Source organism: Labeo rohita, chromosome 23, assembly GCF_022985175.1.
Source record: "Labeo rohita strain BAU-BD-2019 chromosome 23, IGBB_LRoh.1.0, whole genome shotgun sequence".
In the NCBI taxonomy this organism is placed as follows: Eukaryota; Metazoa; Chordata; class Actinopteri; order Cypriniformes; family Cyprinidae; genus Labeo; species Labeo rohita.
In genome coordinates this window covers 18,000,092-18,027,624 of record NC_066891.1, presented here as the reverse complement: position 1 = coordinate 18,027,624, position 27,533 = coordinate 18,000,092, and the positions used below count along the sequence as shown (strand labels likewise).

The window sequence follows — 27,533 nt, the reverse complement described above, 5'->3', positions numbered from 1 at the left end:
TAAGGGGACATTAGCTTTTATTCATCCCACTGTTCACTGTATGCGAGCACCGAGGCGAAAAACCGCTTTTCCCTCAGGGAGAGATGTCTAATTTTGGACCCAAGTTTTTGCCCTTTTTTAGAAACACGGCATGACTGCAGTTTCAAGCTTTAAAAAAATCGTCTCTTGGGAGAGGGAATATTTTAGCATGAATTTTCTAGAAAAGCCACTTTAGATCATACTTCTTTTATATCTTCCAAAGAAGTGTGCTTTCCTTTTTTCAACAGAAAAGATATTTATAAAAGCACTATAATGATAGATAGATAGATATGTAACTACAGTGTCATTTCCTGTAGCCTAAACTGACACTGTTGTTTACCCATAAATCATCATGATATCTGACCCATCCTTGCCTTTGTTTTGCTTTCAACCACTTTGTCTCCTGTCTTTCATAGGCGTTCCAGTTTGGTTATCACCACCAAGATATACTGGGGTGGAAAGTAAGTGCTATGCTTTTGTGTGTGTGTGTGTGTGTGTGTGTATGTGTCAGAAAGAGGTTAACGATGATTCATGTCTTTCCCCGACTGTGAGAGCAACAGGGGAAGCAGGTTAATGATAGTCTCTTTCATACGAGTGTGAGTAAAGCTGTGTGTGGGATATAGTGAGGGAAGTCCTGCAGACCCTCACGGGAGAAAGATCCAGGTCAAATCCCCCCTCTGAGCTGTGCTCTTTCACTCAGGGCAAATTAAAGGCCAAAGCCGAGCACTGATGTGAGGTCACCATCAAACATTAATGGGTTTAAATTGGCACTGTGCTCACATTTTGATAGTAATTAGTCTCACATATAGAATCAGTGGACATATTAAATGTGATCTTTAGTATATTTACCTGAGGAAGATCAATGATTATTATGTGTGCACCACTACACATCAGTATCACATTAAAGGGATAGTTCACCCAAAAATTAAAGCTCTGTCATTGATTACTCGACCTTCGTTCATTGTAAGACCTTCGTGCATCTTAGGAACACAAATTAAGATATTTTTGATGAAATCTGAGAGCTTTCTGACCCTGCATAGACAGCAATGCAACTACCACGTTCAAGGCTCAGAAAGGTAGTAAGGACATTGTTACAATAGTCCATGTGACATCAGTGGTTCAACTGTAATTATATGAAGCTACAAATAAACTTTTTGTGTGCAAAGAAAAACAAATTAGCATTTTTGGGTGAACTGTCCCTTTAAATTTGCAATAAAACAGTATTGTGACATACATCTGAGTGGATTATCGAAAAGAAAAAAAGTTGGGCGTTTATTAATTGATTGAAGGCAGATCTGAATACCAGGTTGCTGTTCATTGTCAGAAAGGGGTGGAATTTAAGCAAACTAAATGATTGGAGACGTCTAACATACGTCACCAGAAAGAATTTTGTCGTTTCACTGGAAGATCAAGTTGACTTTTTATTAAAAATAACAAGGTTAAACTATTTTTTAAAAAAGTTTAAAGAATCGTTCACAGTAAGGTCAATAACAAGAATTTTGAAAATAAATAAGGTGAATTTATTGACTCATCTCATCATGCTGACTTAAAAAAAAAAACTCATCCAGTTCTCTTTAGTAATAATTCACTTGTTTGTTTACAGAGCAGAAACAGAGAGAGGCTTGTCCAGAAAGCACATTATAGAGGGTAAGTTGTGTTAAAAATATTCATGATTATATTTTCTTTTGTGAGGTCAAATTTTTTTTGGAGGCCAAAATTTGAAGATACAATACAATTGTTTTACGGATTAGTTCACTTCCAGAATAAAAATTTCCTGACAGTTTACTCACCCATATGTCATCCAAGATTTTCAAGTTTTTTTTTTTCTTCACTTCAAAGTGGACTTTAATGGGGGACAACAGGTTGAAGGTCCAAATTGCCGTTTCAATGCAGTTTCAAAGAGCTCTACACAATCGCAGCTAAGGAATAAGGGTCTTATCTAGTGAAACAATCAGTAATTTTCTAAAAGAAAAAAAAAAAGAAGAAGAAAGAAAGAAAATGTATGTACTTTTTAACCACAAATGCTCATCTCGCACTACTGTAGCTCTGCAATGCAATGTGTCCATGAATTCACGCATTATGTAATCATGTTGGGAAGGTCACATGTGGTTAGTTCTTCATCTGTGTACTCCGGTTCTAAAAAAGATACAGGGTGACAAAATCCAAAATCCAAAACACTCGGTCGGTACTTCCGTCTATGTCACGCGTGATCTTTCAAACGTGACTACGTAATTTGTGAGATTGAGCTAGTGCAAGACGACCATTTGTAGGTAATAAGAGTATCGATATTTTTTTATATTTTTTTTTAGAAAATGACCAATAGTTTTGCTAGATAAGACTTTTATTCCTCGGATTGTTTAGAGCCCTTTGAAGCTGTATTGAAACTGCAAATTGGACCTTCAACCCACTTACAAAAACTTAATTTTTTATTTTGACTGAAGAAAGAAAGTCATGAACATCTTGGATGACATGGGGGTAAGTAAATTATCAAGAAATTTTTCGTCTTGAAGTAAACTAATCTTTTAAAGTACTTCATTCCTTAAAAATTTTACAGCACTAATTTAAAGCTGCAGTGCATAGTTTGTGCGAGTAGCATCACCAAATGGAAAGATAAATGGAAAGGGGGAAAAAGTGCAAATTTCAGCTTTAAATAGTACTTTGTTTTTCTGGCCTTCAGGTCTAAGGGCGTCACTGGAGAGACTTCAGTTAGAGTATGTGGACGTAGTGTTTGCTAACAGACCCGATTCCAACACGCCAATGGAAGGTAGGTGTGCTTGACGGGATGCTGGGATAGTTTTTGCATCTTTGACTACCAGCACTTGAATGGCTCACTAAACTGCTTTGCACTGAAGCATGGGATTTTATCAGACCAGCCACACAACTCTCAACCCATAAAAAAACATCAAACACATTGAGCCCAATGGCAGAGTTGTTTAACCTTTAAGGTGCAAAAGTTCTAAAAGTAGTTTTATCACCCCATCAATTTTGTAGTAAACTACAACATCATACAGCATAATTAATTGTCTATCTCAGAACGTTAAGCAGTGAATGGAGCATGTTGTCTAAGTGTGCTGTCAAGATGATTCAAGTTTGCATCACAGCAGTTGCATCCATTATGCATTTAATGGTTGAGTCAAACTGTAATTTAGTCAAGGAAGAGTGCATGCTCTTGCTTTGGAGAGTTTTACAAACACATTAAATGGACTAGTCGTCACAATAGATCTTTCATTATGGAAAGTAATAGTTTAGAGAGCTGGACAAACTGAGCAGCATGACTGAAAGATCTTAGGTTACTTAAATGGCATATTCACAGCACTATAGCATGGTCATTTATGACCCTGGACCACAAAACCAGTCATAAGGGTCAGTTTTTTAAAATTGAGATTCACACTTGATCTGAAAGCTGAATAAATAAGCGTTCCGTTGTTGTACGGTTTGTTGGGATAATATTTGGCTGAGATACAACTATTTATTATTAATCAAAAATTAAGTTTTGATATATTTACGGTAGGAAATTTACAAAATATCTTCATGGAACATTATCTTTACTTAACATCCTAATGATTTTTGGCATAAAAGAAAAAATTATCATTTTGACCCATACAGTGTATTTTTGGCTATTGCTACAAATATACCCATGTTTCTTAAGACTGGTTTTGTGGTCCAGGGGCACATTTTATTCATTCAGTATGATTTGGTCACCTCATTTCCATAAAGTCCTGATTGGCTGATAATGCTCTTCTCCTAAAGAATGGTAGATATCATTTGTGGTGTAATATTCATTGCCACAAAATGTACATTTTAATTTGTTCCTCCTTTTCTTTAAAACAAAGGCTAAAATCTGGCTTACAGTGAGGCACTTATAATGGAAGTTAAATGTTATAATACTTCTAAAATGATGATCTAAACAAGTTTGCAGCTTAAATAATGCATGCGTTTTAAGAGAAGAATTAATCAAAGTGCCCTTATAAAATCATAACCCTCACATTTCTATCTTTAAACCCTCCAGTATTTTGCTCCATTCACTTCCAATGTAACCTCAGTGTAACCTCCATTTTTTACTTATTTAACGAAAATGAGGGATGGGTCAAAATGAAATTTTGTGGTAATCAACATCTTACAAATGTTGTTTAAGGAGACCTGTTATACAAGATGTAATATAAGTCTCAGTTGTCCCCAAAATATGTCTGTAAAGTTTCAGCTTAAATATACCACAGATCATTAATTATATCGTTTTACAAATATCTATTTGGAGTAGAAGCAGAAACACACTGTTTTTGTGCATGTCTCTTTAAATGCAAATGAGCTGCTGCTCCCAACACCTTTTTCAGAATAGGGCTATGCCTTTACAGCTCGAACCTCAGATACTCTGCTAAAAACATCTGTTTGGTTTTGATTATCATGTCTGTTGCGCTGAAATCATGCATTTTAAGTCATATCAGTTTAAAGTTCTGATATACAGTTTTCTGAGCACACGCATCAGAAGCATGCGCACAGAAAGCGGCTGTCACACGGCATGTGAGTACTAAACTAAGTTCTCTTTCATGTCTTATTGCGCTTAAACTGTCAAATATGCACAAGTTTATGTTAAAAACTCATGAGTTACAAAAACAGTCAATTATGTCTGTGAAGGTAAACAGCTGGGAAAGAAATCACATTTATGTTAGATCTGTGTGGCAGCAGAGTAATATACAGTAAATTAATCAATGAATCCAGATGCACTGGGGACCCAGTTATAAAATGTCTGATTTTCATTATATGTCACCTTTAATTGAGCCTAACTTGAAAACTGAATTGTGACAATACCATGCTGTAGTGCTGTTCGGGGTATGTTGACAGATTGAGACTGAGCCTGATGCTTCTGAGGTCATGGTCATGTAGACATGATTGCTTGTGCTTGTTCACACACCTCAAGAGTTCAAGCGTTGTCCCATTACGCTGGGATTTGTAGAATCCGCTCTGGTCCAGTTCTGCTGCCTTTTTTTTCTTCTTCTTCAGAGAATTCATTCCATTTGCTGGTTGGTAAACCTCTTTTCACAGTCTTTTGTTTGTTTGTTTATCACCAGGAGATCCATTTAACACTTCAAAATCAAGAACATTCATCATAGAAGGTACATGGTACCCTCAGTGAGAGTTTTGACCTCCTGTCTCCAAAAGCATTTTATGCCTTTGATTTGTGATAGTTTTTGCCCTCTTTTCCTGGTGTGAAAAACCTGACAATGTCCATAAAATGCTGAAGATTTCCAGAAGTTCCTATTAAACCTGGTATGCCGTAGAATGATTGATTTCTTTGACTATCCTGTCCATCTTGCAAGTGAAATTTGGAGAAGGTCATTGCATCTTACTGACCAGTAATTATAGTGTCTTTTTTTGTTGAACATTTACCATGCATTTTCATTCCATTTTAAAATCTTCTCCATTATTAATTTTTTTCATAGAAATGCACTTATAATGTAGGTGCTGAGTGGATAAATTTTCTGGCTTTGCTTGTTTTTTTCCTTTCTGTCAGTACAGACATAAATACAGCAGTGAATATTACTCATAATGAAATTTAAATAATTAAATACATTAAAACACTTTAATCCTCTGCACTTTGCTTTAGCCTAATCTTTCAATTTTTTAAAATCACTAAAAATATATATATATATTTTTTGCAAGATGATTGACTGCAGTGTCTTTGGCTTCCCTGCATGCGAATATTCTATGCAAGTGGCTGCAAGTGGCTGCTCTCTTTTTTGCATGTTGTCTTTTTTGATATTTTCTCTTTATCTACTAATTGTTCACATTGATGCTATTCACAAATCTTAAAAAAAATAAAATAAAATCTGCTTAGCATGTAAATTGCAGATATTCTACCATATGAACACTGTTTTCATATGTTAGCACAGATTGGAAATTTGATTCATTGGAGGTTTGTGAATGCCGTCCTTTCCTGCCTGCAGTGTTTTTACTTAATAATAGTAATAAATACAGTAATTTGATGATTTGTCATAATATATGACCTATTTGATTATGCTTGTTTATTTATGTATTTTCTTTTTTGCAGTTTTATGTTATTATTTTTTTCTTATGATGTGGCCTCATCATTAAGCTATAAGTTGTATAATAATATGTGAATAGGAACACATTAAATATATTGGCATATAACGTGGGTTTATAAAAAAGGCTTGAAATTGGGGGAGGAAAAATGGTAACACTTTCAAACAAGGTTTGTTAGTTAACATTAGTTAACTATGTTAGTTGGCGTGTACTATGAATAAACAATGCTTCTATTATTGTACAGCATTATTATTAATCTTAGTTAATGTTAATTTCAGCATTTACTAATGCATTACTAAAATCACAAGTTTGTTAACATTAGTTAATGCACCGTGAACAACTGTATTTTACTGACTAACATTAACAAGGTTATTAATTAGTGTAATAAATATATTGTTCATTGTTCAGTCATGTTAGTTAATACATTTATTAAGGTTAACATGACACCTTATTGTAAAGTGTTACCAAAAAATCGATACTTTTCTTAGATCAAAAGAAAATGGAGACCTACTGCTGCTGCTTAAATTAATTTTTGTGTGAAACTGCTGTAGGGTCATTCCACAAAATCGGTGCCTTTTGCGTCCCTAAGAAATAATCAAACATAGAATTAATATAACAAATAAATGTGCAATTTAAAAACATAACACTATGTAAGCTTTCATCAATATTACATAAAAAGTCAGTTAAATATTATTTAAAATAATTTAAATAACATTTATGCTGTTAAGGGTAAGATTTTTGGCCTGTCCCTCACTATGATTTTTCTTTTTTAGCAGGACTTTTAATTTGCAAAATGAAGACAAAGTTATATAAAAATATAGTTATATCTAAATATGTTCTCTTTTTTTTGGCAAAAGTATGCATTTAAAAAAATATATATATATATATATATATATATATATATATATATATATATATATATATATATATATATATATATATATATATATATAATTAATTTTAGCGTTGTCCCCTGATTTAATGTCAGCCCTGTTACCCTCATCAGAAAAACCCTTTTAAAATAATATACATTTAAGTGACATCACATGTAGGAGGCTACATCATCTGTCACACAGGATTCCGTCACTGTTCTATTTTTGATTATTTATGAGGCTTGACTGAGGAGGGCCATCATGCAATGTCATATATAAATATAAATAAAAAATATAAAACAATTATTTCTTACAACTAATATAATCAATATCTACAAGTAAAATACTTGACTTTTAGCTAGCAATTAGCAAATTTGTTTTAAATCATCAAACCTGTTACTGTCAACCTGTTACTTTTCAGAGTAACAGGTTTTGACATGTGAGTAACAGGGATGACATTGATTAGGTTTGACCCTGTTTTCAAAGATTGTGTAAAATTCAGACATTTTAAGGGTCATTATATTATTGAGCTAATGCCTATATCATTCAGTGGCATATGAGTTCTAATTAAACTATAGTATCTAGTAACGTTTGTCGATAACAGGTTTGACAAAAATACCAAAACGTGATAGAAACATAGTCACAAAATAGTCAAAAAAAAAATAAAAAAATGCATAGCCTGAGATGGCACAATACAATTTTTTTTTGTCATTTTAAAGGGGTCAAACTTCACTTTTACTTTTACATGTTGTTTGAACATTAATGTGTGTTGGCAGTGTATGTACAAATCTACTCTGTAATGATAAAAATCTATGTAATGGTTTTTAATTAATCTATATAAATAATATCCCCTTTTTCAAATCAAGCCATTCTCAGATGCCTGACAGTGTGGCGTCACACCGAAAGAGGCCGCTTCCACAATAGTTGATTGACATGAGCATCTTACGTCAGATCAGCTGTAACAGTCCGACCTCCATTGTTTCGATGCTGGAGCAGGGATGTGAATTAGACAAGAATAACTCTGATTGAGCGATTGAGGTGTTGTGTTGTTGGATGTAATAATGAACATGGTAGTCATCATTTACTCCTGACATCTGAGCCGCTGAAGATGCAGTGGATTACATTTGTTTGTGAAGGGAATGCGCCTCCCGATCTACATAAATGTGTCTGTGTTCGCACAAATCATTCGTGATCCAGCTTCACCTACAGCAGAAGTGAGTATAAGGGGTTTTTTTTTATGAATCTCTGCAATCACCTTTCCTAATAACATGCTAAACACACTAAATGCGGCTAAAGTAAACAATCTCTCAGAGCAGCTCTTCACTCCACGGAGAAGAGAGGGGCGGGGCGAGCAGAGCTCATTTGCATTTAAAGGAACAATCCCTCAGAATGGGATGATTTTTGCAGAGCTGATTTTGAAGGTAAAAATGGGTGTTGTTTTACACTACCACTGAGAATTTTTAAACAAAGTATATTATAGACTTTTCATTAAGACCCTAAAGAATCATATCAACTTGTGGGAAATGGGCATCCGATGACCCCTTTAAAGTGTCTTCATTTGATGGATATTTTAAAATTATTGATTAAACATTTTATTTTAAAATTTTTTCCAAGTGAAAAAGGTCCAGATTTCGTGGAATGACCCTGTAATGTTCAAAATATTGTACGCGGTGTGACTCTATATTACTGGACAGATATTTTCTATTATTAACAAAATTTTAATTTCATACAGTTTTTTAAAACCATTTGATCTGGTTTCTTTTTCATAGGGTATGTTCATGCAGCAGTGTATAATAATCTCATGACATGTAGTAGATTGTAGACTGGACCGTGGAAAATTGTTCCTCTGCTAAATGTCAATGAAATGCAGCCTTGTGGAGATGTCATGCAGTCCGGAGTCGCACCCTGATTTATTTTCCACCCACTAAGAAACTCTTTGAGTAGAGTTACTATAACATGCATAACCTTCAGGCCATTTTTAATGCCCTGTCACTTTGTATAAAGAAAATATGAATAATGGCCTTTGTTGCTCTTAGCCTTTCTCAGAATCTACTTCTGCTCCACTTCCATTACTTTACCGTTATATTCGTCCTTGTTTTTTTACTGGCTAGGTGTATTGCGGTTACCTTACTCTCTCTCAGATACTCTCTGATCGCATCTGCTTTTACTCCTTGGTCCCTCAATGTCTTAAATGTTGTCCAGACTTTGATTGTTAATATTGTGATTGGCAGAGACGGTTCGAGCGATGACCCATGTGATTAACCAGGGAATGGCCATGTACTGGGGCACGTCCCGCTGGAGCTCCATGGAGATTATGGTAGGTTTGAAAGCACAGTAAATTGTTTAACGCATTAAAAATAAGCATTTTTTTTTGGTTTCAGTGAATTATGCTGATTCATGTAATTCAGCCACTACAAATTTTCCTTTCGATGACAGTTATTGTTTTTGGATCCTTTTTTTTTTGTTGTTGTTATTGTTATTGTATGTAATTGTACAATAAACGATATATATATATATATATATATATATTTATATATCTAGTTTTAGAAAATTGTGGATGTTGTACTAATTTGTTTTATCGTTTAGTAAATTGTGGCCACTTTATACTAATTTGTTCGATAGTTTGAGAAAATTGTGGCATGTTGTGCAAATTTGTTCCTCACTTTTAACAAATCTTGGCTATTTTGTGCTAATTTGTTCCCTTGTTTTAGTAAATCATGACATGCTGTACTAATTCGTCACCTCATTTTAGTAAATTGTGACCATTTTGTACTAATTCATTCTTTTGTTTTAGTAAATTGTGGATATATTGTACTAAGTAGTTCCCATATTAAGTTATGGGAACTAATTCAAAATTTTGGCAGCCTATCCACCTTATTCTTTAACATGTAAATAAGCCTGTGGGTGAGACTTCTGGTTCATTAGCCGCTTTGCACTACAAAAGAGTGTGTTCATAATTAAGATAATACATTAAAATAACATGCTAAGACACCAATTTGCAATATCAAGCAGCAAAACAAGCTGTTTTGTACAGATAAAAATAGCTGGACGTGGATGAGACCGGAAGCCAGACCCATAACATTTACAAATGGCTGCACCCGCTTTTACAGGAAAGGGAGTTTGACTGACAGGTCAATGTGACCAATCACAGCATGTGAATCTGCATCCAACAAACAAACAAACCAGACAAGACGGTAGATTAATGTTGATGGATTTGAACTTAAAAATTAGTGCGTACTGACGTCTTTCCGCAGTTGAAGCAAGATACCTTCTGATGTTCATTCATGTTTATTTTGTGCTGTAACTAGTAAGGAGAAATAGATGATTGTTTCATGTGCCGCTTGAACTGATACGCCTAAAGCGGTCTGTCACACCACAAAACCGTATCTATTGTTTGAATTTCTTAAAAAATGACAACATTTGAAAGCTGAGACTTTGTTTTATACCAAAAGTAACTTGTTGTCAGTTTCTTCTTTGCTCCGCGATATATTTTTTACTGTGTAAGAACATGATTTTTTATAGTGTGCATGCAGGGAGATGTTTTTGATGATAAAGGAATTTAAAAAAGAATTTGTTCTGTAATAAACAGCTCTGAATCTGTGTGTATTGTATGTTTTTCAGGAGGCGTACTCAGTGGCACGACAGTTTAACCTGATCCCACCTGTCTGTGAGCAGGCTGAGTATCACATGTTTCAGAGAGAGAAGGTGGAAGTACAGTTACCTGAACTCTTCCATAAGATAGGTGTGTGTGTTTTTACTAGAGAAATGTCATTTTTCATGCAACCTCAGAAAATGAAATTAAGTAACAGAGTTGCCAGTGTGGCTGGTTCATAGTATGTCACAATGGTGTTTGTGCAGGTGTTGGCGCCATGACGTGGTCTCCGCTGGCCTGTGGGATCATCTCAGGGAAGTATGACAGCGGTGTGCCTCCTTATTCCAGAGCCTCTCTCAAGGTATTCCTCGGCTATGTGTTATAGTGTTTCAGCACTCCTCTTGGTCTGTCCTGACTGTTGTCGTTGGTGGTCTTCATTGGTGACTGTGTATGTGTGTTTTCAATGAAGGCCTTGCTTGAGTTTTCATTTATATTTTGGGATTTTTTCTATTTTTATCTGGTTGTGAAGTGCTCCAACTCATCCACATGCGTGTGGATGAATGCACAAGTACTTTTGTGTTTCTTCTCTTTTCTTTGCTGTGATGCAGTGGCTTTCTACACATATCTGTACACACAGCCATTGAGTACTTTTGATTTCCAAAAGATTTTATTTATTGTACATTGCATTGTATGAATAAGAATACATGCAGATGTACGTAGACTGCAACACATGCTCAACATGTCAAGATTAACCTGATGTACACAACAACATTTGTAAATATACATACAGAAGTGTGAGATATAAACTCACAATTGAGAAAAAAATATTTTTTTAATCTTGCAATTCTGACTTTATAACTCATGCAATTCTGAGAAAAGTCAGAATTGTAGGATATAAACTTGCAATTGCAAAAAAACAAGTCTGTTTTTTTTCTGCACAATTCTGACTTTAGAACTAGATAGTGAGTTTATATCTCATAATTCTGAGAAAAAAAGTCAGAATTTTAATCTCGTAATTCTGACTTTTTTTTTTTTTTTTTTTTTTTTTTTTTACAATTGTGAGTTTATACCTCGCAATTGTGAGTTTATATCTCACAATTTAAAAAAAAATCAGAATTGTGACATACAAACTCGCATTTGCGAGGAAAAAATCAGACTTTTTTTAATCTCGTAATTGACTTTTTTTTTTTTTTTTTTTTTTTACAATTGTGAGTTTATATCTCACAATTGTGAGTTTATATCTCGCAATTCTGAGAAAAAAAGTCAGAATTGCAATATATAAACTTCCAATTACAAGAAAAAGTGCATTTGCAAATTTATATCTCACAATTCTAAAAAAAAAAGTCAGAATTGCGAGGGAAAAAGTCAGAATTGCGACATCAAAAACTCAGTTGTGAGGGAAAAAGTCAGAATTGCGAGATACAAACTCACCTTTGCGGGGAAAAAAAGTCTGAATTTTTTAATCTCGCAATTCTGACTTTATTTCTAAATTTTTTGTGAGTTAATATCTTGCAATTCTGAGAAAAAGTCATCGTGTTTATATCTCACAATTCTAAGAAAAAGGTCAAAACTGCGAGATAAAAAGTTGCAATAACTATCAAATACATAAAAAAAAAAATTGCACATTAAAATGTTGAACAGTAGTGTATATGAAAATTCTTTAAAAAATATTTTTTGTGATCCATGGGAAACAGCATACATGTTTTTTTGCTTTCGTCTAGCAGCAAGTAGCATAAATTATAACATTATACAACTCTATTAATAATTAATGTCTACAACATAGCCCTGTCCTATTTTTTGTGAGAGCATGATCAGTTGAGCAAAAGTTTGAGAAGCATGTTTACCACCTCTAGGCAGCTGTTACCCATCACATTCCCACCGGACCATCCCATCAGCACCCGCTCATAAAACATGTTCCTGTGGCTGTGTGTGCAGATATCATTCATTCCATCATTACTTCACAAACACAATGAATATCCAGCAGCTATTCCTGTGGCTCGGCGGCCGTTGGCGTGTGGCTCTCTGAGCAGGTGTGCTGTCTATTTGAAACAGGGCTACCAATGGTTGAAGGACAAGATCCTGAGTGAGGAAGGCCGCCGTCAGCAGGCGAAGCTGAAAGAGTTGCAGGCCATTGCGGAGCGGCTGGGCTGCACGCTGCCCCAGCTGGCCATCGGTAATACTGCCTGGGCCTTGCTGCTCTCTCTCTTTCTGTCTGTCTGTCTATCTGCCTGCCTGGAGCTCAGGACAGGCTGTCTGTCCCTGTCTCCTGCTTCTGTCCTGTGTTGTCTGGGGTTTTGTGTTGGACAGTATTGTGTCTGTTAAATGTCTGTTTCTGTTCTTGAACTTTATCAACCAATCAGAGGTTTTACTATAGTCCATTCATTGACCTGATGCCATGGGACAAGGTTTGGTTGATCAGAATGGCTCTATTAAGTAACGCTAGTCTTTAATTCTATGTAGTTGGAGCATATTAAACATGTTTGATATTTTCAGCTGATTTTAGAGTATTTATTACCTGTATACATTTATTAACTGTGGTTCTTTGTGTAAGTACATGTTGTTCAGGTGGTCTCTTCCTGTCTTAGTGGGCAGTTCCTGGCCAGAATAAGTTGTAATATGGACCAGACTTCAAAAATCTGCCATCTTAAAGGGATAGTTCACTCAAAAATGAAAATTACCCCATGATTTACTCATCCTCGATCCATCCTAGGTGTACTTTATATCTTTCGTCTTTCAGGTGAATATAGATATAGTTATATTAAAAAATGTCCTGGCTCTTCCATGCTTTATAATAGCAGTGAATGGCTGTTGAGATTTCAGTGAAGTCCAGTGAAGTGCATCCATCCATCATAAAAAGTACTCCACAAGTTCTTAATATGGATATCTTACACAAATGCATCTATTTGCTTCAGAAGGCCTTTAATAACCCCCCTGAGCTGTGTTGAGCACTTTTTATGATGGATTTATGCAACTGGATTTCAAAAACAGCCATTCGCTGCCATTATAAAGCTTGAAAGAGCCAGGACATTTTTTAATAGAACTCAGATTGTGTTTGTCTGAAAGAAAAAAGTCATATATAACTAGGATGGCTTGAGGGTGACTAAATCATGAGGTTATTTTTAATTGTGTGCCTATACCTTTAGTTCTAAACCTGTCCCAAAAGCACAGAGGTCAGTGTTTGCTTGATAGGAACAACAAACGTTGTTAGTCTAGGAACATATCCTAGTTGTGTAAGCACAACACACATATAAAACAATCAACCGATGTCTACTATCATTCATCAAAGGGGAAACAGCTTAGATAATTGCAATATTTTAGATGTTTTAGTGTTTGCCTGTGTAGCTTCAGGTTTTGTTGCTTGTATCCATGCTAATCATTTATATAACCTAATTTAATAGAGCAGTAAAGGTCAGAGTAACAGCAGGGTTTCAGTAGGTTAATGCTGACTGATAACTGCAGACCAGATACACATTGTTTGGTGCTTGATATGATTGTTTGTTTGTTCTTGTGGTGTTACAGTTTTAATGTGACGTGTGAATGTTTTATAAAATGCCAAAGTTAACATTAAGCTTAGTTTACTTTTATAATGTTAATCATATCTGAGTGAAACATGATATTCCATGATAAAATTATTAAACATGCATTAAAGGATTAGTTCACTTCTAGAACAAAAATGTACAGATAATGTACTCACCCCCTTGTAACCCAAGATATTCATGTCTTTCTTTCTTCAATCATAAAGAAATTGTTTTTTAAGAAAAACATTTCAGGATTTCTCTCCATGTAATAGACTTCAATGGTGCCCCCAAATTTGAACTTCCAAAATGCAGTTTAAATGCAGCTTTAAAGGGCCTCTCCAAGGAAGAAGGGTCGTATCTAGCACAACGATTGGTTATTTTCCAAAAAAAAGACAATTTCTATACTTTTTAACCTCAAATGCTCCTCTTGTCTAGCTCTGTGTGAACTCTTTTTTTTTTCCGGTCATGACAATTAGGGTATGTCTAAAAACTCCCTATCTAATTTTTTCCTTCAACTCACTCTACATCACTGTTTTACCTTTTTTTTGTAAAGGGTGTTTGATCTTCTTTGTATGTTCACTTTGTAAACTCTAGGTTGGTATTTCTGCAGCGATGTAGGGTGATTTTGAAGTTGGAAGAGATTATGAGATGGGAGTTTTTAGACGTACCCTAACTGTCATGACCGGGAAAAAAAAAAGAGAAAAAACCGAGCTAGACAAGACGAGCGTCTGAGGTTAAAAAGTGCATAAATTGTTATTTAAAATAAATAACTGATCGTTTCGCTAGATAAGACCCCTCTTCTTCGACTGGGATCGACTGTTTAGAGCCCTTTGAAGCTGCATTTAAACTGCATTTTGGAAGTTCGAATTTAGGGGCACCATAGAAGTCCATTACATGGAGAGAAATCCTGAAATATTTTCCTCAAAAAACAAAAGGGGACAAGGGGGTGAGTACATTATCTGTAAATTTTTGTTCTGGAAGCGAACTAACTTGAGTAAAACTTAAGTCCAAGTAAACAAGTGAGTTTAATAGTTGGTTAGAGCTTAAATACACTTCCTTGTGTGTCAGTTATACTGGAACAAAAGCCAAATTTATTTTTATAGCTTAAAATATACCTGCTTCAGCAGTAACTGCTTAGTTCAAGTTTAATGCCCACACATGTTAGCTCTCTGTTAAGAACACCTACCTCTGTCTTTTTTCTGTTCAGTGTTCTGACATTGTTGGTTATATAAAAAGCACACAGGCCTGAATTGCTTTCATCTCTGCTTAGAGAATCTAGAGTTAGCTTTGTTACCCGAAGCCAGATTTCTGGTTTTCAAATGGCATTTATATCTACAGTTGTAGACTCTTTCTGTTGACTGTTTAGAGAGATGTGAAATGTCTGTGCTTTGGTGTGTCTCTAGCGTGGTGTCTGAGGAATGAGGGGGTAAGCTGTGTGCTGCTGGGGGCCTCCAGCACTGATCAGCTGTTGGAGAACATAGGAGCCATTCAGGTGAGCCACTCACAGCAGGATACATACATGAACAAAGCTTTTCATTCTGATATACGATACATGAAATGCTGAGGTTGTTGCAAACAGCAATAGCACAAGAACAATGTGATGTAACAAGCTTTACGTTTTAAAACTTTAAATTTTTAAACAACCTACCGCTTGCGTATTAAACTTCAACCCAACATTCTTCCAAAGGTTCTTCCAAAATTATCATCATCAATTATACACGAAGTGGACAGTATCCTAGGCAACAAGCCCTACAGTAAAAAGGACTACCGCTCCTAAAAGGAAAGCCAGTGACATTGTGTCGACCTGCTTCTTTCTCTGAGCTTTGACTGAAAAAACATTGGCACATGGGACCAGCACTGTCACAGGTCCTGCAGGAGACGCCAACTCGCACACTACATGGAGTTTGCCGACATTAGCCTGAGAGGAGGCCGAGAACCGCACGGGCAGAAGGGAAGCATGCTCACGTACAAATCAGCTAGGCCGGCTCAATAAGCAGAACGCCGCTCCAACCACCAAGAAAACCAAGCGCACCGACTTGCTTCCTCCTCCCCTTCGTCCCCTTGTAGTAAACACTAAAAAGTGCAGTATTAGGGAACCAGAATTTGTACTTAGTCTAGAAATGCATGAGATCCACTGGCCATGGCACATGCTTTTTTCCTATATTTTGGAAAACATACATTTGCATAAGCTCACGGGAAGTAACGAAGCACTTTGGAGAATGCAGAAAGTTACATGACTGAACAAACTAAATAATGCATTTAGTTTTATATCAAGATCGATAGCCAATATAGTGCTTGTTTACAAGACCTCATTTATACTACAAGCTATATCATTGCTGGCTGTGTTTTAGTTCTAAACCATTGTGGAGTTACATGTAATACTGTATAAAGCTTTGGGTTGTGAGTCAGAAATGTTAAATAGAGATCAAATACAGGCCTCAACAAATGTGCAATATCAGAAAGTGTTTCTAAACTCATTGTTCTTGTTACTTTTAAAACCTTTTCTAAGAAGCAAATGACCTAATACAGTAGTTGAGTGGTGGTCACAGCTTCGTCGGGCTGAAACCAAAGAAATTTCTGTGCTCTGCTGTCCGCTTCAAGCCCCACGTACAAGGTCGTTGATCACGTGACCTATTGTTTATAATGTTATTTGGTATTCGTCATTTCTACTCAGTGTTTTACGCCTTAATGTGGTGTATTTAAAGTCATTTTTGACTATGTGGAAATCTCTGTTACAATTTATTTATTTCAATGGATGTTCAATTATCAGAATCATTTTGAGCGCACTGGATTTAGTTTTCTGTCAGTCAGTATTTAGAAAAAGATTTTTGAAGGCATTAAGGTGTTTTACTATTTATCAGTTTACCTTGTTTAATTTTTGTTGTCCTCCTGTATGTGTGGTGTGTGTCTTAACTCAAGTTTATTTTATTTTTATCTTATTTTTGTCTAATGACGCCCTCTACTGACTGGAACTCCATTTTAATAACCCAATTTTAGCCCACTACCTTACATTTTACCTTACTCGATTCGATAAATTAACTATCGCTTTTGATTAATGATAGTTTACGGTAATATCCTCAAGGCAGTGGATCTTTTCTTCTTAGTGTACGTTATTTCGCATGTGTTTTCCATGAAACATTATTCCATATGTCTATAAAACTGGTAAATCTGTCTTAGACATTTTCAAACTAATAAGCCAATGATTAGGACAGTGTTAATTTGCTGTCTTAGAATTACTAGATTGCCTTATTTAGTACTAATGCTAAATTATTCAGTGCTGGCAACCATTTATTCAGCATGTTTCATCGGTACCAACAGAATAGTGTATGCATTATGGCATTTTAAAAAAATCAGTGATGAATGGTAAGCATAAGCTGATAGGGGTGACAGAGGCTTTATGGAGTAGTTTATGTTATAATAATTGTTAAAGTTAAAATAAATGCCAAAATAAATTCAGAACATCGAGGTAGTTATATATTCTGACACTCATTCCAATATGAATGGACTTTTTACTCGACATCAAGGAGTCGAAATACAGCTGGCTGCATGTACATAATGAATTTTAATAATGGCTCATTATTTTAGTGTAGAACAATGCTTATGCTTGGCTGGGTATGAAAGTGTTGACCTGTAGTTAGAATGTAATGCAGCTTCTAAGGGTTTTGATTGTCGTCTGAGCTACATCGAGTCTTAGGAGAGGAAATTTGTCAAACATACTGTTAAACAAGAAAGCAGAAAGATTATTAATATCCGTAAGGCTTTTTGAAGTAGCACTTTAACCAAAGACCACATGCTTTGATAGAAGTGAAAGGCTTTACTTCAGTTGCTCTTAGGTGAGGTTCATTGTAAATGTCCTTGTATTTGTCATTTGTATGTTGAGTCAGGCAGCCTCTATCATATGAGATTGGTTTGCTTTCGTTCAGGAAGCCATAATAGGTTGTCAGTAATTAGATGAACCAGTTTAGTCATGTGGGAGATAAACACCATTGAATGAGAAATTGTTGGTGTACAGTTGCTGGTTTTCCCCCTGCAAGGATCGAGGTTGTTGTAAGAGTCCAAGTTGAATACTTTGCTGTAAAATTGTTTAAAAAAATAGTCCAATATTGTCAACAGGTGTAACTGTATGTACAGGAAATCTGATGTTTTGAAGCTGATTTGATAAGAATAGACTGTTTTTTGGTATAACCTATAATTCTGACATTTGTTAACTGTAATATGACCATTACTGTTAAAGATATGCATTAAGTTATGGTGATTTCTGTAGATACATAATGGAATGGTTTGATAACATGTATATAATCTATATATATATATATACTGGTCTTAAGGACCGTTATCACATTTGCCTTCATTTATTTTTTCATTGGCAATTATTGCTTATGACATTGTGCTTGAAGAAAAAATATGTACAGCTTCAAACTGAAAATAAATTATTCTAAAATTCTTTAATTTAGTCTTTGTGTTTTATGCATGTAATATGTATATGCCTTTTTTCCTCTTAAAAATCTATTGTAAAATATTTTAGAGCATTATATTTTATTTTAATAAAACAAATAGTATTGGAAAACAGAAAAAAACAAGCATAAAGACAAGCACCAGTTCAATATTTTCCCCCAACTTTTTTGGTAAATTTAGAATTATAGTTCAACCATGTGCAAATTGCAAAGTAATGTCAATATTTTCATGATTATTTCTGCCCAATAAACACCTTAAGAGTGCAGAACAGCATATGAAATATTAATTCTTTAACTGTAGTTATCAAAAACATTCTTTAAAAATTCAATGCCTATTTCTACACCCCTTAGAGACATTTAATCATGAATAAAACATGTGTAAGCTTCCAGAAAATCAGCCAGTACAAAACAAAGAAAAAGCATCAACCACGTTTGCCATGGTTGCTGAAAAAAAACAGGGTTTTAAGTGCTATCTTAGGCCTTGGCTTAGCTGCAGAAGTATTGAAATATACATTTTCTTTGAGTTCATAGTCTGCATTGAGAATGCAAATCACACTTCACAAATGCATAGTTATGTAGAGATGGTACTGTACAAAAATAAATCTGTAGCAAAAACCCTAAAAGGACAAAACATTGGTTCAGCATAACAGGAATCTTAGAGATTATAAGGTTTACAGTACAGTATTCTTTAAAATAAAATTGTACACAAGAATCCACACATGAAAACTTACATTCATACAGTATGTACACAGGTAAAAAATGACTCCAGTTTCATATTTTTGTTATACTTGAAATATTTTGAAATACAACGGCTTATGTCAACAAATATACACTGTAACAAATTTGCTCAATTTTGTGCAAAATTCGACCTAAAATGTTAAAGAAATATTTATGTTCATCATGAATGATGTAGGATACACAAAGTAGCTTGAACAATTTCAAATATTCTCCCTCAAGACAAAATCTGGGGTTAAATGGATACCAAACCATAAAATGAGGTTAAATAAATGCTAACAGAATTTTTTGGGGGTTGCACTAGCCCTGTTTAAGATCACAGTGGCAGTGGGATTCAGTTCAGTTTCAGATGAAGCGAAGGCTTTGATTTGATGTTTTTCTTGATTAGAGTTGAACTGACGTAATCAGGAAGTTCAATCTCCCTGAGCAGAACTGATGCTGAAAAAACTCAGTTGAATTTACCCTCATCCAGGAGGAACTTCAATATGAATAGTCTTCTCCTTCATGTTGGACTTCGTTGTCCACTTTTCCATGAGAAAGTGTATCATTTATTGACTAACTAACGGAAGTCTCCACCTTAACTGCCACAAGAGTTTGTCCTCATCAGTCATCTGACGGTTTCTGACCTTTGTGTTCAAAGATCTAAAAAATGCTACATGGCTTAAATTTTAGCCAAGAGTCCACTCACAAATTCAAGCCAGGTCAGTTTACAGTTTATAGATTGCTATACTGTTGAGTCCTTCCTTTTGCTTCTGCTAGTATTCTGACTAGATGTGATGCCTGTTATGAACAAAAATGATGCAGTAAAATTATTATTTGAGATTTTTGTAAAATGTGAAGGTTATTTTGAATTAAAAGAGAAAATGTACCACTTCCAGAACAAGAGTTTACAGATAATGTACTCACCCCCTTGTCATCCAAGATGTTCATGTCTTTCTTTCTTCGGTCATAAAGAAATTGTTTTTTGAGGAAAACATTTCATCTCCATATAATGGGCTGCTATGGTGCCCCGAGTTTGAATTTCCAAAATGAGGTTTAAATGCGGCTTCGAACGATCCCAAATGCAGTTGTAAATGATACCAGCCGAGGAAGAAGGGTCTTATCTAGCGAAACGATTGGTTATTTTCATTAAAAAAATACAATTTATATACTTTTTAATCTAAACGCTCGTCTTGTCTTCCTCTCCCTGAACTCTGTGTATTTGAAAAATTCTGATCATATTTTCTCCCTCAACTTCAAAAATCATTTCAAAATGATCCTACATCACCGCAGAAGTTGCAGAAGTGAACATGCAAAGAAGATCAAACACCCTTAACAAAAAAGGTAAAACAGCGATATAGGACGATTTTGAGGGAGTTGAGGAAGAACATGAGATGGGAGTTTTTTGACATTCCCTAACTGTCTTGAGCCAGAATACACAGAGTTCAGGCAGAGCAAGACAAGACGAGCATTTGACATTAAAAAGTATATAACTGTATTATTTTGATGAAAATAACCGATTGTTTCGCTAGATAAGACCCTTCTTCCTCGGCTGGCATCGTTTACAACCGCATTTGGGATCGTTTGAAGCCGCATTTAAACTGCATTTTGGAAGTTCAAACTCGGGGCACCATATCAGTCCATTATATGGACAAAAATCCTAAAATGTTTTCCTCAAAAAACACATTTCTTTACAACTGAAGAAAGAAAGACATGAACATCTTGGATGACAAGGGTGAGTACATTATCTGTAAATTGTTGTTCTGGAAATGGGCTTTTTTTTAACAAATGTATAAATACCTTCTTGACAACTTGGTCCGACCCAACCGTTGAGACAGGTGCAGCGTCCATTTCGTGGATTGCACTGACCTCCATTGTGACATTCGCATCTCTCTGTGCAGTCAGGCCCAAACTGATTCACTCCACAGTCTGATGGGAATTCAAAAAGACATTTTTGACTACGTGACGTAAAAAGATGAAAAAAAAATGATAAAATGATACAAATTTGGTGGAGGGCTTACCTATATCACACCGAGCTCCTGTTTTCCCAGGTGGACACAGACACCTGCCACTGACAGGGTCGCATGGTGTGTCTCCATCACAGTCACATTTGTGGACACAATTAGGCCCAAATTTGCCTGGATCACACTCTGAAACATAAACATACAGTTTACATAAGATTTAAATAAAATAGGTGTGTATATACATTTATACCAGTGGCATTTCCTCCAAGGCGTATAAAACAACGCCAGTATTACGAAATATAAGATTGAAAAGTGTATAAATCACTTGTTTTTCTAAAGTAAAATTGTCCAACAGCGACACAAGCAGTTTTGATGACTGATGATCCGAAAAATTCAAAAATAGTTAAAAGTTAACTATTAAAATGAATAGCTGAAGAAAAGTTCACAAATAAAATATAGTTAAAATTGTTACTGCCTTGAGTTATTATTTAGGAATAAATGTAAAATGCTTAAAAACACTAACTTGATGAGATTCATATAAACCGCTTCAATAAACAGAATACTGATTACAGTTAATGTAATATATATACACAGAGATTTAACTATTTTTGAATTTTTTTGGATCATCAGTCATCAGAACTCGGTAAATATTGTTTACAGACACAGAGATTTACTTAAAATGTTGATTATATATTATATGTATACAGGTCCTTTTCAAAAAATTAGCATATTGTGATAAAGTTCATTATTTTCTGTAATGTACTGATAAACATTAGACTTTCATATATTTTAGATTCATTACACACAACTGAAGTAGTTTCAAGCCTTTTATTGTTTTAATATTGATGATTTTGGCATACAGCTCATGAAAACCCAAAATTCCTATCTCAAAAAATTAGCATATCATGAAAAGGTTCTCTAAACGAGCTATTAACCTAATCATCTGAATCAACTAATTAACTCTAAACACCTGCAAAAGATTCCTGAGGCTTTTAAAAACTCCCAGCCTGGTTCATTACTCAAAACCGCAATCATGGGTAAGACTGCCGACCTGACTGCTGTCCAGAAGGCCATCATTGACACCCTCAAGCAAGAGGGTAAGACACAGAAAGAAATTTCCGAACGAATAGGCTGTTCCCAGAGTGCTGTATCAAGGCACCTCAGTGGGAAGTCTGTGGGAAGGAAAAAGTGTGGCAGAAAACGCTGCACAACTAGAAGAGGTGACCGGACCCTGAGGAAGACTGTGGAGAAGGACCGATTCCAGACCTTGGGGGACCTGCGGAAGCAGTGGACTGAGTCTGGAGTAGAAACATCCAGAGCCACCGTGTACAGGCGTGTGAAAAATGGGCTACAGGTGCCGCATTCCCCAGGTCAAGCCACTTTTGAACCAGAAACAGCGGCAGAAGCGCCTGACCTGGGCTACAGAGAAGCAGCAATGGACTGTTGCTCAGTGGTCCAAAGTACTTTTTTCGGATGAAAGCAAATTTTGCATGTCATTCGGAAATCAAGGTGCCAGAGTCTGGAGGAAGACTAGGGAGAGGGAAATGCCAAAATGCCTGAAGTCCAGTGTCAACTACCCACAGTCAGTGATGGTCTGGGGTGCCATGTCAGCTGTGGTCAATGCAGCTAGCTATCAGGAGATTTTGGAGCACTTCATGCTTCCATCTGCTGAAAAGCTTTATGGAGATGAAGATTTCATTTTTCAGCATGACCTGGCACCTGCTCACAGTGCCAAAACCACTGGTAAATGGTTTACTGACCATGGTATTACTGTGCTCAATTGGCCTGCCAACTCTCCTGACCTGAACCCCATAGAGAATCTGTGGGATATTGTGAAGAGAAAGTTGAGAGACGCAAGACCCAACACTCTGGATGAGCTTAAGGCCGCTATCGAAGCATCCTGGGCCTCCATAACACCTCAGCAGTGCCACAGGCTGATTGCCTCCATGCCACGCCGCATTGAAGCAGTCATTTCTGCAAAAGGATTCCCGACCAAGTATTGAGTGCATAACTGAACATAATTATTTGAAGGTTGACTTTTTTTGTATTAAAAACACTTTTCTTTTATTGGTTGGATGAAATATGCTAATTTTTTTGAGATAGGAATTTTGGGTTTTCATGAGCTGTATGCCAAAATCATCAATATTAAAACAATAAAAGGCTTGAAACTACTTCAGTTGTGTGTAATGAATCTAAAATATATGAAAGTCTAATGTTTATCAGTACATTACAGAAAATAATGAACTTTATCACAATATGCTAATTTTTTGAAAAGGACCTGTATATATATATAATTATTATCATTTTTTTCCCTGATAGTTTCCTGAAAATGTGACTGGGACATAAATTTACATTTGATAAAAGAAAAGAAAGAAAGAAAGAAAATGTACAGATACAGATATATGTATGCGTATATATACACAGATACTACAGAGAGATACAGGTGTAAAGATATAAACTGTCATTTATAATTTTAAAAAATCAGTACTTTTATTTCGCAAGGATGCATTAAATTGATTAAAAGTGACAGTTAAGACATTTGCAAAATGTCATTTTTTAATTTTTTTAATTTTGTTTTGTTAAAAAACCATTGATAATAAAACATTGAAAATACTGCAATAAAAACATTGATATCTCTGCACCTTTATCACAGCGAAGTCCTTGATATCCTGGAGGACAGAGGCAGCGGCCTGTTGCAGGGTTGCAAGGTGCATTGACACGGCAGTCACACAAAAGCTGGCAGCGATGTCCATGGAAACCAACAGGGCACGCTTTTGATATATTAAAAAAAAAAAAAACGTTTTCAGAATCATTACAGAACTGACAAAGCTGGTCAGGAATTGGAAAATTAGTTGCAAAATTAGATGAAACAGATGCTGCGTTTTCTCACCATGTTCACAGAGATGTCCATAGTACCCAGGAGGACAGTGACACTCGCCAGTCACTCCGTCACAGGTGCCGTTATTTTTACAATCACATATTTTCCTGCAGTCAGACCCATATCGACCTCTGGGACACTCTGATCAACACCACAACACATTAAAACAGAATTTAATAATGTATTATTTCCATTTTTCATACTATATATTATAATAACTTTTTTTTTTTACCTTTATTTACACAAAATAGTATTTCACAGAATAAAATTGTATTCAATATTGTAATTTTAATGAACAACATATATAATAAACATAACAAAAATAATATTTTTACATTTTTATCTACAAGTAATTTTTCATTGTATTGATAACAGCTGAGTCAGCAGAATTTTGCTATGTTCAGGTGAACTCAGCTGACCTCTATCACAGCTGTCTCCTGTCCAGCCCAGACCACAGGTGCAGTTTCCTGTAACCGCGTCACACAGTCCTCCATTACTGCAGTTACAGCGCTGAGCACAGTCCTCCCCATACCAGCCCTTAGGACAACCTGAGACACAATTACTCCACATCAGCTAATTTCATACAAACTGAACTCAGCAAAACATTACTCAATCCCTTCACCATCACTTTTAGCAGGAATATAGTCAGACCTTTGCCGCAGTCTTCCCCTCGCTGACCCGCTTTGCACACGCATCTGCCTGTGACCGGATCGCTCCGGGCCCCTTCACCACACAACGCCACTCGTACGCAGTCCTGCCCATAACGCCCTAATGGGCAGGCTATAGAGAGAGAGAGAGCAGTCTGTTAGTGATTACACTCACCTTAAAAAAAAAAATGAAATGAGACAATATTTGTGATAGAAAAATTATAAAAAATTGTAAAAGTTTGACTGACTGATATTGCAGTTCGGTCCAATGTATCCTGGTGGGCAGGTACAGGTTCCAGTGCTGGTCTTGCACACTCCGTTATTCAGACACTGACACTCCTGCTCACAGTTGGGACCATAACGGCCTACTGCACACTCTAAAACAAGGCATCACGGGTATAACATCCTTCATGCAACATGCAGTAGTAATGATGATTTACATTTAAAACATTACAGTATGTGGATGTTTCTTCAACAGTGGGCATTTTGACCACTAATTTCACAGAAGTTTAGGCTTTTTATCTCACAATTCTGACATTTTTCTCACAATTGCGTGAAATAAACTATGAGATATAAACTCGCAAAGTTATAAAGTCAGAATTGTGAGACATAAATTCACAAATCTGACTTTTTTCTTAGAATTGCATGATATAAACTCACAATTGCGAGTTATAAAGTCAGAATTGCGAGATATTAACTCAAAAATTTGACATTTTTCTCAGAATTGCGTGATATAAACTCGCAATCGTGAGTTATAAAGTCAGAATTGTGAGATATAAATTCACAAATCTGACTTTTTTCAGAATTGCGTGATATAAACTTGTAATTGTGAGTTATAAAGTCAGAATTGCAAAATATAAATTTTACAGATCTGAGAAATAAAGTAAAAATGCATGATATAAACTTGCAATAGCGAAAATTTAAAAAAAAAAAGTCAAACTCGCAAATCTGACTTTTTTAATCAGAATTGAGATATAAAATTGCAGTTGCAAGTTATAAAGTCAGAATTGAGATAAAATTCACAAATCTGAGAAACGAAGTCAGAATTGCGTGATATAAACTTGCAATTGCGAAGATTTTTAAACATTTATAGTCAATCTCGCAATTCTGACTTTTTTCTCAGAATTGTGTGATATAAACTCGCTATTATGAGTTATAAAGTCAGAATTGCAAGATATAAAAAGTCAGAATTACATGATACAAACTTGCAATTGCAAAAACAAAAAAATATATATATATAGTCAAACTCACATTTCTGACTTCTCTTCTCAGAATTGTGTGACAAACTTGCAATTACTAGTTATAAAGTCAGAAATAAGAGATATAAATTTGAGATATAAAATTGGAATTGAGCAATTGTCAAAATGAGCAGCATGTTTGTTTTAGTATTTATAGTAGTATTTAGTATTTAGTATTTTTAGTATTTTGTTGACATTATGTCAACCGTTTAATGTAACACTTTACAATAAGACAGTTCATGTTAACTAATGTAGTTAACTAATGCTAACAAATGGAACCTTATTGAAAAGGGTTATAGTTAGTTTTAATAAAAATCAACCCCTGTGACATAACAGCGCTTATATACAACAACATAAAAGCATATTTAACCTGCCTGGTGTGTTTATGAATAAATTACTACTTTTTTTCCATACAGTCATATTGTGAACTTGTTTCTGTTCATTTCAATGTATATGACTTGTTAAGATAAAAGAAGGCGAGATCATGAAGGGCACACCTGTATCACACTTGCTGCCTTGATATCCTGGAGCACAGTAGCAGACACCGGTGACGGGGTGACAGAGCTGATTAAGCTCAGAGCACTGGCACACCTGATTACAGTTCAGGCCGAACGTACCTGACTGACACACTGTAGAACAGAGGAACAAAACAACCTTTGAGATCCAGGGCAGCAGGATTAGTGTTTAACAACTGATGTGCTGTCAAACACATTTCACCATGAGTGTAATGAGATCAGGAGATATTCACTCACTTCGCTCACAGCCGTTACCAGTAAATCCAGGTGGGCAGCCACACTCCCCGGTCACGTGGTTACAGGATGTGCCGCGAGGACAGTGGCATCGCTGAGCGCATCGCTTCCCATATGAACCAGGTAAACAAACTGAAAGAGCACAAATGAGTTACACTACACTGGGTCTGCCAGCAGGGGGCAATATGACAGAAAAACAAGATGGGCATTGGGGAAACGTACTTCTCTCACAGTGGGACCCTCTCCAGCCTGCAGGACACATACAGGTGCCAGTAATGTGGTGACATGGGGCGTTATGATCACACCTGCACTGCTGCTTACAGCCTGGACCATATAAACCTTGAGTGCATGCTAATCAAAACACAGAATGGAAATAAATGTATATTATGTCTTGCAAAAGCAGACATTATGATGACTACTGAAGCACTTTGATGTTTTTTTTTACCCATCTCACAGCGTGAACCCATCCAGCCCGCTGGACAGGAGCACCTGCCATTTTGTCGGTCACACACGCCACCGTTGTCACACTCACACTTGTGTTGACAGTCAATGCCAAAGTGTCCCACAGCACATTCTGAACACAAAACATATAAACAGAATGCTTGACTGTAATATAAATTATTATAAATGCTGTTATGTATAAAAATGTGTGGCTTATGTCTTACCTTGTTCACATGCCACTCCAGTCCATCCACTTAGACATGTGCAGTGCCCACTGATTAGGTCACATGACCCTCCATTCTGGCACAAGCAGTGCTGGTGACAGCCCACACCATAGAAGCCAACTGGGCACTCTGAGGAAAAAAACGTGTGCAATAAAGACAAAGATATCCTCTTTCATGTGAACTTT

The 27,533-nt window shown here is 35.8% G+C and overlaps 2 protein-coding genes across 11 annotated transcripts in view; one reads left to right on the top strand and one right to left on the bottom strand.

Annotated features, from left to right (window-relative positions):
- The window catches only part of kcnab2b (potassium voltage-gated channel subfamily A regulatory beta subunit 2b), a 74,106-nt gene extending 55,618 nt beyond the window's left edge, over positions 1-18,488 (top strand). For 6 of the 9 annotated variants that reach the window (XM_051096427.1, XM_051096430.1, XM_051096429.1 and 3 more), the window contains 10 exons: positions 435-479; positions 1,622-1,665; positions 2,696-2,782; positions 5,085-5,129; positions 9,161-9,246; positions 10,551-10,671; positions 10,788-10,882; positions 12,574-12,694; positions 15,443-15,531; positions 15,727-18,488. In XM_051096427.1, the coding sequence (XP_050952384.1) occupies positions 435-479; positions 1,622-1,665; positions 2,696-2,782; positions 5,085-5,129; positions 9,161-9,246; positions 10,551-10,671; positions 10,788-10,882; positions 12,574-12,694; positions 15,443-15,531; positions 15,727-15,816 (823 nt within the window). In that variant the 3' untranslated portion in view covers positions 15,817-18,488. The remainder of the gene's footprint in view (positions 1-434; positions 480-1,621; positions 1,666-2,695; positions 2,783-5,084; positions 5,130-9,160; positions 9,247-10,550; positions 10,672-10,787; positions 10,883-12,573; positions 12,695-15,442; positions 15,532-15,726) is intronic. The other 3 variants (XM_051096424.1, XM_051096422.1, XM_051096426.1) reach the window with 1 other exon arrangement.
- An 81-nt stretch (positions 18,489-18,569) lies between these two features.
- megf6a (multiple EGF-like-domains 6a) overlaps positions 18,570-27,533 on the bottom strand; it is an 80,683-nt gene continuing 71,719 nt past the window's right edge. For both annotated transcript variants that reach the window (XM_051096369.1, XM_051096370.1), the window contains 13 exons: positions 27,349-27,477; positions 27,129-27,257; positions 26,906-27,034; positions 26,687-26,815; positions 26,432-26,563; positions 24,945-25,073; positions 24,701-24,829; positions 24,469-24,597; positions 24,062-24,190; positions 23,814-23,942; positions 21,229-21,357; positions 21,008-21,136; positions 18,570-20,008 (listed from right to left, as the gene is read on the bottom strand). In XM_051096369.1, the coding sequence (XP_050952326.1) occupies positions 19,953-20,008; positions 21,008-21,136; positions 21,229-21,357; positions 23,814-23,942; positions 24,062-24,190; positions 24,469-24,597; positions 24,701-24,829; positions 24,945-25,073; positions 26,432-26,563; positions 26,687-26,815; positions 26,906-27,034; positions 27,129-27,257; positions 27,349-27,477 (1,607 nt within the window). In that variant the 3' untranslated portion in view covers positions 18,570-19,952. The remainder of the gene's footprint in view (positions 20,009-21,007; positions 21,137-21,228; positions 21,358-23,813; positions 23,943-24,061; positions 24,191-24,468; positions 24,598-24,700; positions 24,830-24,944; positions 25,074-26,431; positions 26,564-26,686; positions 26,816-26,905; positions 27,035-27,128; positions 27,258-27,348; positions 27,478-27,533) is intronic.